The sequence below is a fragment of the Heloderma suspectum genome, chromosome 8 (genome assembly GCF_057233095.1).
Source record: "Heloderma suspectum isolate Gila_16-S chromosome 8, 16-S_ref, whole genome shotgun sequence".
NCBI lineage: Eukaryota > Metazoa > Chordata > Lepidosauria > Squamata > Helodermatidae > Heloderma > Heloderma suspectum.
Window position 1 is genome coordinate 45,982,065 of NC_139465.1, and position 13,455 is coordinate 45,995,519.

At 47.6% G+C, this 13,455-nt stretch overlaps 2 protein-coding genes across 8 annotated transcripts in view; one reads left to right on the plus strand and one right to left on the minus strand.

Moving 5' to 3' along the window:
- Positions 1–3,440: 3,440 nt before the first annotated feature.
- Positions 3,441–8,667, minus strand: SS18L2 (SS18 like 2). Its single transcript, XM_084812274.1, has 3 exons — positions 8,535–8,667; positions 5,790–5,866; positions 3,441–3,973 (listed from the first exon to the last, which is right to left on the minus strand). Exons 1-3 carry the CDS (start codon positions 8,601–8,603, stop codon positions 3,880–3,882), a joined length of 240 nt encoding a protein of 79 aa, XP_084668400.1. The 5' UTR covers positions 8,604–8,667; the 3' UTR covers positions 3,441–3,879.
- Positions 8,668–8,775: 108 nt separating this feature from the next.
- The window catches only part of KATNB1 (katanin regulatory subunit B1), a 41,738-nt gene continuing 37,058 nt past the window's right edge, over positions 8,776–13,455 (plus strand). For 2 of the 7 annotated variants that reach the window (XM_084812267.1, XM_084812270.1), the window contains exon 1: positions 12,411–12,465. The gene's annotated coding sequence lies outside the window, so the exon portion shown is untranslated. Of the gene's footprint in view, positions 9,264–12,070; positions 12,359–12,410; positions 12,466–13,023; positions 13,359–13,455 lie in introns of those variants that run through there. The other 5 variants (XM_084812273.1, XM_084812271.1, XM_084812269.1 and 2 more) reach the window with 5 other exon arrangements.

Genomic DNA, 13,455 nt, shown 5'->3' on the forward strand with positions numbered 1-13,455 from the left:
TTTCTGCTGAAGATAGTGAGCACCGTCACATTGTAAGTTATTTTAGGTGGAGCTTTTTTCCCCACTTAATCAGAAATGTTAATATTCAAATTCAAAACAAATGTGTTCTATGTGGTAATCCCTGGGCCTGCTCCACTTTTGGGATACCCAGTAATGTGGAATTCCTGAAAAGAATTCATTCTGTATGTTATTTGGATTGTGGCTTGTATTCTAGGACCTTGATCCAAAGAACTGCACACTTGCTCTGAATGCTGAAGGAAGCTTCAAATGTCAGCTCACCCAGTACATGGCAAACAGCTTTTGAGAAACAGATGTGTTTGAGAAGCAGTTTCTGGTATCGTGTAGGGATCTGTTGTTCAGTGGTGTGGGACCCCGAAATCCTGTGCAACATAGACAAGCCCATTGCTGGATCCTGGCCTTTAAAGAACAGCTAGATCTAATACATTTTAACTTGGTTCATTACAAATACCCAATGGATTTTGTGGCCTCTATGCAGTCACAGACATTCAATCTGTGCTGGTGCAGAGCAGCATTTTGAAAGCTTTTAGTGCAAGGCCCCTTTTGGAGGCCACTGTTGGTGTAAGGACCTCTGCAGGTGCCATCCCAAAGCATACAGCGTCTTGACTCTTTTGCAGCTGTGGTTCCAGATGGCCAAATACCCACCTCATTTCCACCTGCCTCGGTGGTTGTGTCACTCTTGACTCCAGTTCACTGACCTTCCAGCTCCAAGGACATCTGCATGCTACTCCTGATGGTAGACCCTCAGCCTTACTAGGTAATATCGTCAGGTTTGTGAAGGACCAACTTCAGCAATGACACTAAGGTTTTGGGGGACCAAAAGAGGCATGAGGGTGACAGCAACGGCTGTTGTATCTCCAAAGGTGCATGGGTTCCAGCCTATTACCATAGCAGCTTTTATACCAATGACTTCATATGTTGGATGATCCCATGTTTCTCCCCATGAATCCCATAGCTTGCACTCTGGTTTGGGTGTAGAGCTAGCGTGGGATTCTTTCCACGAGACCATGGAGACCTGATACCAACATCACAAATTCAGCTTTCTCTGCATGGGCAGTTCAAAGCCTTGGTATCCAGCCCAAGCCTCCATACCTACAGTCTCTGTGGTGACTGATGTCTTGATACCACATGTTCTTAGTACCTAGCACATCCCACATCGATGTGTTCTCTGTATAGACAATCTTATTACCCAGTAGATACTGTGGATGGTCCATTGTCTGCAGCATAAGCTTTGGCATCAGGCCTAGGGCTGGTCTTGCCATTCAGCAGGGTGAAGGGGCCTGCTTCAAGGGGCACGAAGTGTGGATAGACAAGGGCAGGAATTGGTGTCTGAAAGATGCAGCAAGTCTTTAAAGGGTTGGTCCTAGCACATGGGGGGAGGGGAAAGGGTGTATGGGTTCTGCTTCAGGAAGCAAAATGTATTGGGCCAACACTGATGATAACCTAGAACTCATTATGCAGGGAATCAAATCTCATTACCTTATTCAAGGCTTGGTGTAGACAATCTTTAGCCACAATTTCTACCCAAGTTGCCCAACATAGCACTCTTGATACTGTTTATCTTGTTGCAGGGACATCCTATACTCATAGTACCTAGTGGTAGCTGCCTTAACTTCCATGCCACTGAAGCAGTAAACACATCCAACTTCCAATTTCAATGCAATTTCCTACTTGGTTTGACCTCTACCTAAGGCCCTGTACACTTGTCCCTTGTTTTTTTTTTTTTAGCTCCAGCCCTCCTCCAGATTTCATACCCTTGGAACAAATGGCCTTGATTCTGCCTCACGTTTAGAGCAGGCCCAATTCCTGTATTGCTCCTGAGCAATCTGCCTCTATGTTAAGGCACTATCAGGCACAATCTGAAGAGAAATTTCTGTGTAATTACTTTCGCATCAGTACCCAGAAATAAATTTAAAACATATTCCAAGCGGAAATGCTTGGGCCTGTTCCACCTTCAGCATACCCAATGATGCAGAATTACTGAGCAGAGCATCTTTATTCTATGTGCAGCTGGATCGTGGCTTATATTCCAAGGCCCCAATTCAAAGGACTGCACATACCCAATGAAGCTTTAGACTTCAACTCGCTCTGTGGCAAACACCTTTTGAAACACAGATATGTGTATCAGAAAAGCAGTTTCTGATATGGTAGGGAATCTGCTGTTCAATGGAGGCTAGAGAGTCAAAAGACCTATTGGAGAAGACAAGCCCCTTGGAGTAGCTCTTTGGCCCCCCACCATACAAAGCAGTTAAATTACCTTAAACTTGATTCGGCACAAATATGCAACACTTCCATTTTCACATTCATTCCTTCTAGGAACTGTAATTAATAGACTGATAGGTTTATTGAGTGGTTTACCCTTTGGCTCTGGCTCGTGTGGTTTAGTGGTGGTCTTCAATTTAAGTTGGAGTAGAGACCATTTTTAACTTGAAACCCCTTTACACATTTATCCTTTGATTGGCTATCTATGTAGTCATTACATTTATATCCTGCCTTTCCTTCAAGGAGCCCAGGGCAGTATACATGATCATCTCTGCTTATCCTCACAACAACCCTGTGAGGTAGGTTAGGCTGAGAGTATGTGGCTGGCCCAAAGTCGCTCTGAGCTTCATAGCTGAGTGGGAACTAGAACTCAGGTCTCCCACATTCCAGTCCAGCGTGCTAACCACTACACTACACTGGCTCCTGTCTGAGATTGGAAATGCTGCTTAATTTTTGGTTAATCCTGGATGAGGGGACATCGCCATTTCTCAGGAAATGGAGCATGGCTCCCTCACACCAACAGTTGTTGAGAACAGAAGAGGTTTTGCGGACTAGTGGACCATTGCTTCCCCTATGAGCTCATTCCATCAGCTATGACTCCTTTTAAAGGAGTAGCTGCTTGTATGCTCTAGCACCAGCTGATTTCCCCTGGATGGCCAAAATTGCTGCCACAGCAAACTAATTGTGACTGTAGAGCTGGAAAGCAGCCTTCCTCAACCTGGTGCTTTCCAGCTGAGCTGGACTGCAAGTTATTTGGCAGACACTAGGTTGAGAAAGGCTGGTGAAAAGCAATGATGTCCCAGCTCCTCATTTCAAACAGATGCTCTCCTGTTACACATTCCCTCAAACATATATTGTTAAGGGTCAGTCTGTAAGGCCAACTTCTGCAGCTCATGGCTAAACAGACTTTTGAAGTGCAGACTGCTCAGTTCAATCTTAGCTGTCACATCAGCTCTCCAACCCATGTCCCTGAGAATCCATCAAGGAAAAAAATGGTTCACTGTATGGCATCTTTCAGTAGACAGTGGCAAGGAAATATTTAAATTACTGCTAGGATATTAATGGGGCAAGTGGGGGAAATCATAATTCATAAAAGCACAGTGAGCACTAGGGGAACGCAGACTGATCTGAAAATGCCAACAAAAACAGCAATGCAAACAGCCAACATGATGAAGTATTTTATTTACTTGCTATTGTTTCCAGCACTCCCTGCTTTCAGTTGTATGCTTGTGTTAGGCTCACTGGTTTTTAATCGAAGCTTAGCACTGCCCTCTTCTGGTGATAACAAAGCACAATTAAAATGTGAAGAATAAGGAAAAGGGAAGGGAAGTGTTTTGTCAACAAACATTGATTGGCCTGTAGTTAAGGCCATGCAAAAGGCACTGGAAGCAGTATCCTCTCAAAGTAGCAATGAGTCACTGCATACATCACCACATGTTATCTCTCGCTCCTTTTGTCTTTCTTGCAGAGGCAGGAATGTGCTCTCTTAAGTGCAATTCAGCTGGTTTTCCATTGGATCCACTTAACCAGCAGAGGCTGCTGGCTCTTCCAGACAGACTCCCCACTCCCTCCAAAGATGTACAGATGTGCTATGCAGTATCAATCTACAACAGTCTTCTCTGCATTTGGAGAGGGAGATGCATCAGCAATAGTAGCCAAATAAATCAGGTTTCTGTGCAGCGTGTGCTGATGCCTGTAAGAGACAAGCCAAATACTAAGTTCTGTTAGTGAAAATTCCTTACAACAAACAAGTTGTCAAGACAGAATTCCTCAATATAAAAGCGACATTAAATTCTAGAGCTCTGTTGCTCGCTCAACACTGAGGAGAGTTGTTAATTGATGTGAAGTCAGGAATAGTTCTAAATGGAAGCCCATCATCTTTGCTTTTCTTACAATGACAATACTTTGTTCCTAAATACAAGGAAATAGATAAGATTTATTTATTTAAATACGAAATATTTAACACTTAACTATAACAAGGCAACTCCACAGTAGATGAAATTCAACGCAAGTATAAAGTGATGCATATTGGAGCAAAAACATCTAGTTTTATACATACACTGATGGAGCCTGAACTGGCAGTGTATAACCAGGGAGGATCTTGGAATCGTGGTGGACAGATCCATGAAAATGTCAAGTTATAAGCAGTGGTAGTGGAACGGACAAGTTCTGTGTGATGGATTAGAAAGGAAACTGAAAATAAAATAGCCAGTATCTTCTGGTATGGCCACATTTGGAACACTACAAGTAGGGCCTGCAACAAAATGCTGCAGTACAAGAGTGCTCCTGTTCAGGGTCCCAGCTACCCAGCCATGCTCTCCTCCAGGACACTCCATCTCGCTTGGTTTTCCATTCCTCCCCCATTTAGCCTGCATAATGAGGCCACTGAGCATGGTCAGCCCTCATTGGTCTGTTTTGGAGGTTCCCCCCCTCCTTAGGTGTTTTCCCCCTAAAGAATTGGTTTTTGTACTTCTGCAAACCTTAAGGTTTCCCCATTGCTGATACATTCCTCTTTTGTGTGGATACCTACATAAGCAACAGCACTCACTGCCTCAACACTGGAAATAGAAGGAATGAAAATTATGTATAGTTCTGGTTGCCCCATCCAAAAAAGAATACCATAGAGCTAGAAAAGGTGCAGAAAAAGGGCAACCAAAATAGTCAAGGGGTTGGAACACTTCCCCTTTGAGGAAGGGGTAAAGCATTGGGGCTTTTTAGTTCAGAAAAAAATATGACACGGTGGGACATGATTTAAGTTTATGAACAGAGACATATTTTTTCACCTGTCATAATGGTGCTTGGGTTCACCCAATGTATTTGATTGGAGGTAAGTTCAGGATGGAAAATTGCTCTTTACACAGCACACAATTGATCTGGACTTCACTGCCATACGGTGTGGTGATGGCCACTAGCTTAAATGAGCTTTTTCAAAGGGCCAGGCGAATCCATGGAAGATCAATGACTATCAGACATAGCTACTAAGTAGGGCTTCCATCCTGAGAAGCTGTATTCCTCCCTGAATACCAGATGCTGGAGAAAGACCACAGAGGAGGGCTGTTGCCTTCAGATTCTGCTTCCCAGAGGCATTTGGCTGGCCACTGTTGGAATAGGAGTGCTGGAGCAGATGGACCCTTAGTCTGATCCAGCAGGACAATCCTTATGACAGTATTCTGAAACTTTTGACATATTTCTGAGGTACAGCGAATGGGCTGGGGAGCTATTACATCCTCCATTAAACTCAACAAAAGATACATGAGTTTCAAACTCCTAACACCCAGCATTGTCTGGTTGTGCAGACTAACAGACCCGTTGCAAGTGGTTCAGCAAAACTGCTCCCGATCTCAGTGCATCCAGTGCACTGCAGACTTGATCAGGACCAATGGAACTCACCCAAGCCTGCATCTGGCACACACTCAAAACAGCCACATGAGAGTTAGCTGTAATCAAGCAAATACTGAAATGAGGAACTGAGAGAAGCAAAATTGGTAACCGAGAATAAATGTACGTACTGCACACATTCTGCAGCTCTTCCTTTATTCTGGTATTCCACAATACACTGGATCAGCTGATCATTTTCTTCTAGCAGCTAAAAGTCACAAGAGCAATGGAACAAACTGCATATTACTAAAACTCATTCAACAATTATAATTTTTCAAAAAGATAGCCATGCTGGTCCATGAGAACAAAAATCCAAAATCCACAGTTGGACAATACCTTTATTAGGACCAATGAAAATTCCACAAAAACAAACAAGCTTTTGAGTTCTCCAGAACTGTTCATCAGCCATCTAATCTGATGAAGACTTCTAGAGAACTGGAGAGCTTGAACACTTTGTGGAATTTATTTTATTTTTCAAAAGAAATTACAAAAACACAATATTGGTTCAAAATCCCTCCCCAATCCCTCCCCCAACTTGGAGAATTTCAGGTTCTCCTTCTCCTTTTATTTTCTATTTCTATTCCAGGGTAATATATTAATTCATCCTGTTTCACTCCTTTATTTCCTTCTTTTCATGAGTCGCACAAATGTCTGTAAGTTTCTACCAAGGTTATTCTATTCGGATCTTTTTTCATAAAGTCTATATACTTTTGCCAATCCTTCTTGAAGCTGTCTCTTTATTCCTCTGTGTACTCTTCTGCGTCAACTTTTCATTTATTGCTATGGCCCAGATTTTGTTTTTCCACAAAGGTATTGTCAGCATCCAAGCTGTCTTCCAATTACTTGCAATTAATTGCCTCACGGCTGTCAACAAAAAAACCAATTAATGTTTTTTTCTCTAATCTCTCTATTTTCTTTTACAAACATATTCAATACAGCTAATTCTGGTGTTTTATAAATCTCTTGATAGGTAATTCTTTCTATTTCTTGAAATATCTTGTCCCAGAAGTTTCTCACCCTCCTACATTCCCACTACATGTGTATTTGAGTACTGTTAATTCCACATCCGCTCCAACACAAAGGTGATAGATTCTTATTCATTTTTGCTAACTTCACTGGTGTCAGATACCACTTCTGAACCAACTTTAATCTACCTTCTTTTATTTTAGTAGATATTGCTTGAAAGGGAAATCTATCTAAAAGTTGTTTCCAGTCTTCTTTATCTGCTCTTCAATATCTCTTTCCCATATCTGCTTTATTGTTACATCCCCCTTATCTCCTGCTTTATCAGAATTGTATATATTTGGGTTATTATACCGTTATCTCCTAATTAATAATTATCTGTACGTTTTTCCCAGGCTGTTAAATCTCTTGTACTTTGTCTTGTTATCCTTCTAATCCTTATACATTTACTGATTTGCATCCATACGAACCATGACATTCCCATACTTTGTACATGATTATTCCATATTTCTTGTGTTATAGGGTTTTGCTGTTCATAAAAAATTCTCATCTGGGGCAATCTTATGTCTTTCAACCTATTTTTCCCCACTGCTTTCCCTTTTATATCAAACTCCAGGTGCGCCCACAGTGGTGTTAATGGTGAAACCCCTGGCATCAGTTTCTCTTTCCTAAAGTTCCATACTTTTAAGAATCCTTTGATTGTACCTCCGTTTATTTGCTGTTTTATACACTTTTTAATAAGAAACATATTCTGCAATTCCTCTTCCTTTAATCCCATCGATTCCTTTTCTATTTCTATCCAATTTACCCTCGACCCTTCCTTCATTATTGTTAACACGTATCTTGGATGGTATGCATCGTAATATGTTTTTAAATGTGGTATACCCCATCCTCCTTCTTGCACAGATCTATATCTGGAAACCTTTGCTGTGGCCTTTTAGTCTTAAAAATAATTTTTTTCTATGCTGTTTTGCCATACTTTAAACCTTTTAAATGGAACTTCTTGTGGAAGCACATTAAAAAGATAAGGAAATGTTGGTAATAACATCATTTTTATAGTCATGATCTGATCAGAAAGTGTTAAACTTATTCCCCCCCCCCCAAAAAAAATCTGGCTATATCATTGTTTTCTTCCATAACTTCCTGTAATTTAGTTTCAGCACATTCATGCTGGTCCATGAGAATAAAATCCAAAATCTAGTTGGACACTACCTCTATTAAGACCAACAAAAATTCTACAAAAACGTGCAGAGTTTTGAGTTCTCCAGAACTGTTCATCTAGCTGAAGACTTCTAGCGAATTTGAGAGCTTGCACATTTTTGTGGAATTTTCACTGGTCCCAATAACAATATTGTCCAACTGTGGATTTTGGATGTCATTCAACAATGCCTATGTAATAATTACATAGGAAAAGTTATTTTCTTATGAGGATGTTTCCTGGAATATGCATTATGCTTTCAAGCACTGCGGGCTGAAAATGATACTCATCTATTTTTTCTTCAGCATTTCACTAGTAGCACTCAGGAAATCCTACCACAGAAACCCTGTTCTAAAGAAACGCCTCCGAGCATGTGCAGAGAGCAGTGAACAGGGAGAGCTTCCGGCCCAGAGGGGGCGTTTCGAGAGCCGCTGACGTCATGCTCCGGCCCCCCCAAAGAGCCCCGACCATCCCTGAGGGGGAGGGGTACAAAGCACGAAACTATGACGACACTTCCGGCTCCCAATCGGGCCACACAAGGGGCTGGGGTCGGGGCACCATGGAGACTCGGCGCGGAAACAGAGCGGCGCCCCAATGCCGCCTAGCGCTCCGGCGCCGCAAACGGCGCCGGTGCGGCGGGGCCCGGAGCTGAGGCCCACACGGGAGACGCGCGTCCTCGGCTCGGAGGCGCCCGGCCGCCCGTACTGCCGCTCACCCTCCGCAGCGTCTCTTGGTTCACCTCCGCCTTGCCCCGGACTCGCTCCGGCACGAAAACCACCGACATGGCGGCGCCGCTCTGCGGGAGCCGCCGGCAGCGAACGCGCCGCGGCGCAAAGCCTTCTGGGAGCAACTGGACCGACTCCGCTTGCGCGGACTGGCTGAAGCGCCGCGGCCTCTGAGTGGGTCGCGCTACGCATGCCCCGCCCCTTCCGCCCCGCCCTCGCGTGCGCGTAGATACCGCAATTTGGAGAGTAGCCCACGCCACCGATAGGCGAGCGCGCTCGCGGGGGTGCCGCCCCGGCCGCGCAACGGGCGGCTCTCTGCCTCGTGAGGCTGCCCGCGATGAGCCGCGAGACCGTCGGTCAGCCCCGCTGCGCGCCTCAGCGCAGCCGTGCCCGGCTGCAGCTTTGGCTTGCGGGGAAGGTCCTCCGGCCCTGTCAGCTTCGCTGGCCCTTCTGCGGTCCTGTTCGAGGCGGTCCCCCGCCGCTCTCCGCGGGGTGCCACGTGCGGCCCAGGGCGCCGCGGCGCTGAGGGGCTTATTTCCGGGGGGCTCGTCCAGCCGGGGCCGTGCCGTGCCGTGCTGCGGCATGCGAAAGCCGCGACCCGGCCGCGCGTGCAGCGCCCGCAGCGCCTTGTCCGCCGGGCCGGATCGGTGCATGTGCCGGAGGCAGAGCGGAGCCGGAGAATTCTGCTTGGAGGAGCAAAAGCAACACGGAGGCTTGCGGTGGGGAAAATAACCAAGGCAAAGCCGTGTCGGCCCGGCCTCAGTTTCTTCCGTGCCAAAGAGGAAACTGCTAGGACGGTAGAGAGGCGTGATCTTGTTTGCGCAGCAGCTCACCCCAAACCTATGAATTATCGAGCTTGCAAAACAGTTGGTCATAGATCCTGGGGAAGCTACAGGGCTGTGGGAGCAGAAGCCGAGGGCGGTGGTTCAGTAAAAGCTCAAGTGACAATGACCAGACACGTGCGCTAGGCTTGGCTGATGCCACTTATTTACGCCACGTTACAATTATAAATGCAACTGGTGAATGTTGATCGGCGCTGCCTCTGCGTTTGACAGAGCTGCCTTTGTTGTACACGGATAAACTCGAATTGACTCTTACCCACGTGTCCAGAGCTTAATTGGAGGGCAGCTGGGCACGGACCTCCAAGTCCAGTTTGGACTTTTACCACAGTGGCACCTTAAAGACTGACACATTTATTGTGGCATAAACTTTCATGGGCACAGTCCACTTCATCAGATGCATAAAAAGTTATCCTCAATTTGCAGGTATATACATATACATGGTTGCGAGTGGACTGCAAGCAGTGAGACCAGAGGAAACTAGTGATAAGTATCTTAAGAGCATTGATCTTGAACTTATTGACAATTAATGTCAGTAAAACAAATGTTTTTTTTCCCCCAGATGCTTGTCTCTGGTTATTGGCAAGTGGTTATTGGAGGCCAGATCCTTGAGCAAGTCAGACAGTTTAGATATTTAGGTGTTACTTTTTCCTCCTCTTTATCTTGGGCATCTCCTAAAGCTGCTGCAGTTCAATCTGCATTAAATAGCACTAAAACCATAACTTGTTCTACCTTCACTAGGGGAGGGCAGTTCGTTCCTGCTGCTCTTCAGGCATGTAATGCCAAAGTTTTGGCTTGGTTGCCATATGGTGTTCCCATATGGATACTGGGGTTTGAGCCCAAGTTTGAACATGTTTTGTCACATTTTTTGAATTCTCTTCATGGTGAACCAGATGTGTGCCAGCAGCAGGTACTTTGCCTGGAGGCTGAGCTCTCTTCTACTGAATGTAGAGCACGGTCTCTAGCCCTCAGGGTTTGGTTAAAGCTTGTTTTTGCTGACACAGCCCTACTATTCTATGATTCTTTGAAAACATCATGGCAGAGTCAACAAAAAGATAGCCAGCCCAAAACAAGAGGGGTTTTTTTAGCTCAGGTGTGAGAAACTTGTGACCTTTCAGATATTTTGGCCTGCAAAATATCTGAAATATCCCCCATCAGCCCACGGCAGCATAGCCAATGGTGAGAAATGATGAAAGTTGTAGTCCAACATTTGGGGGGCCACAAGTTGCCCACCCCCGTTCTGGGCTAGGACTTTTTACTGAATTTTTACTTCAGTCCCCAACATAACACAGCTCTCACAAGGCCTAAATGTTTGCGCTTGCGAACGTTCACTTGGAACTTTTCATCCCTGCTCCCCTGGGACTGCCCATTCTGGGGGTCCGGCTGCATGTAAAAACCCCTCCCTCCACGGCCCTCCTGGATCTGTAGCACGACAAATGAGCAGCCTGCTGCCAGGCTGCAGGCCGAGCACCATCTCCCCCCCACCCATCATCCCCAGCCAACACAGGGAAGGCTGGACGAATCCAAGTGCCCAGGCCTGGCGCCCCATTGCCGCAGACGTGCCTTTTGCCTCTAGCAAGGTGCCCAACGAAGACCCCAAAGCCACCCCGAAAATTGTGCGCGTCCTGCGCAAGTCTGCTTTTACTGAGCTCGCCAACATTTGCTGGATCATGGAGAAAGCAAAAGAATTCCAGAAAAACGTCTATTTCTGCTTCATTGACTACGCTAAAGCCTTTGATTGTGTGGATCACAACAAACTGGCAAATTCTGAAAGAGATGGGAGTACCAGACCACCTTACCTGTCTCCTGAGAAACCTGTACGAGGGTCAAGAAGCAACAGTAAGAACCGGACATGGAACAACCAATTGGTTCAAAATTGGGAAAGGAGTACGACAAGGCTGCATATTGTCGCCCTGCTTATTTAACTTATATGCAGAGTACATCATGAGAAACGCCGGGTTGGATGAATCAGAGGTCGGAATTAAGATTGCCGGGAGAATTATCGACAACCTCAGATACGCAGACGATACCACCCTAATGGCAGAAAGCGAAGAGGATCTCAAGAGCCTCTTGTTGAGGGTGAAAGAGGAGAGTGCAAAAGCTGGTTTGAAACTCAACATTAAAAAAACTAAGATCATGGCATCTGGCCCCATCACTTCCTGGCATATAGAAGGGGAAGAAATGGAAGCAGTGACAGATTTTATTTTCTTGGGCTCCAAGATCACCGCAGATGGTGACTGTAGCCATGAAATTAAAAGACGCTTGCTCCTTGGGAGGAAAGCTATGGCCAACCTAGACAGCATAGTAAGAAGCAGAGACATCACCTTGCCGACAAAGGTCCGTCTAATCAAAGCTATGGTTTTCCCAGTAGTAATGTATGGCTGTGAGAGCTGGACTATAAGGAAGGCTGAGCGCCGAAGAATTGATGCTTTTGAACTGTGGTGCTGGAGAAGACTCTTACGAGTCCCCTGGACTGCAAGGTGGTCAAATCAGTCCATCCTAAAGGAAATCAACCCTGAGTGCTCATTGGAAGGACAGACACTGAAGCTCAAATGTTTTGGCCACCTAATGCGAAGAGAAAACTCCCTGGAAAAGACCCTGATGCTGGGAAAGATTGAAGGCCAAAGGAGAAGGGGACGGCAGAGGATGAAGTGGCTAGGCAGCATCACCGACGCGATGAATCCGGCCTTGAGCGCCGGGAGAGCGCGCAGGACAGGGAGGCCGGGCGTGCTGCGGTCCAGGGGTCGCGAAGAGTCGGACGCGACTGAACGGCTGAACAACAACATGCGTTGCAGGAAAGGCCCGTCTAGGACGTCAACCGTCCACTCTTCGCGCCGATTGGTCAACCTTGAGCGGCGGCCGCGCTGACGACACGGCGGCGGGCCCTTGGCGTTTGCGAAGGCGGGCCTTGGGGCTGATTGGCGAGCTGAAAGATTGGCGGGGCTGATTGGCCAGGCGCGGGGGGCCCGCGCGAGGTTTGTTGCCCGGGCTCCGGTTGTCAAGTAGCAGCCAATCAGGGCGGGCGGCGGAGCAGGCCGGGGCCCCGGAGCCGGCCGGGCTGCTCAGCCGCAGGAGCGCGCAGGTAGGCCGGGTGCGAGGGCCGGCCGCCCGGAGGGGCCCCGCGAGGCCTGCGGAGGCGAAGGGCGGCTGCGGGCTTGGCCGGCGCCCTCGCCGGCGGGTGGGCAGCGCGGCCTCCTTCCTCTCAGGCGGCGGCGGCGCCTCCTGGGCCGCTGCGCCCGGGTCGCCGCCGGTTCCGAGCCCGCGCCTCATGCTCCGCCCCGGGCACCGGGGCGAATCGCCACAGGGGCAGACTAGTCGAGTTATGGCGCGCGTTGCCTGCCGCACGATGGGGCTTCTGCGGCTGTGAAGTGCAGAAAACCTCTGAAGTAGCCTCCCCCGACCGGGCGCCCGCCCGCGCGCGAGATGGGCGGGACTGCGAGTCCCGTCATTCCCCCTCCCCCGTCCTGGCGCTCACAAGATGGGTGGGACTGCATGTCCCATCATTCCCCCTGCCCCGCCCTGGCGCTCGCGAGATGGGCGGGACTGCATGTCCCATCATTCCCCCTGCCCCGCCCTGGTGCTCGCGAGATGGGCGGGACTGCAAGTCCCATCCTTCGCCCTCCCCCGCCCTGGTGCTCGCGAGATGGGCGGGACTGCAAGTCCCATCATTCCCCCTCCCCCGTCCTGGTGCTCGCGAGATGGGCGGGACTGCATGTCCTATCCTTCCCCCTGCCCCGTCCTGATGCCTGCGAGATGGGTGGGACTGCAAGTCCCATCATTCCCGGACAGCATGGCCAATGATCAGGAATGGTGGGAATTGTAGCCTAAAATATCTGGAGGGCGCCAGGTCGGGAGGGGCTGTGCTGAAGAGATGCCGCACCTTTGTACAGGGTGAGATCACTGCTCTAGTTTGTAAGACGCAGATCTGTATCTATAAGCAAGTAGTAGGTGTGACTGGTACAGCCCTTTTTAAAGGTAAACAAATGTTTAGGAATAAATATGTCTTCAATAGACTCCTAGAGTAATAATTATTTAACTTATATAGAAATTTAATGGCTGATTGGGAACAGTG

Coding starts and splice junctions, on each gene's coding strand:
- SS18L2 (XM_084812274.1), bottom strand. CDS start 8,603: ATGTCGGTGGTTTTCGTGCCGGAGCGAGTCCGGGGCAAGGCGGAGGTG. Junction 5,867..8,534: donor ACCAAGAGACGCTGCGGAGG/GTGAGCGGCAGT, acceptor TGTGACTTTTAG/CTGCTAGAAGAAAATGATCA. Junction 3,974..5,789: donor AGAGCTGCAGAATGTGTGCA/GTACGTACATTT, acceptor TGTCTCTTACAG/GCATCAGCACACGCTGCACA.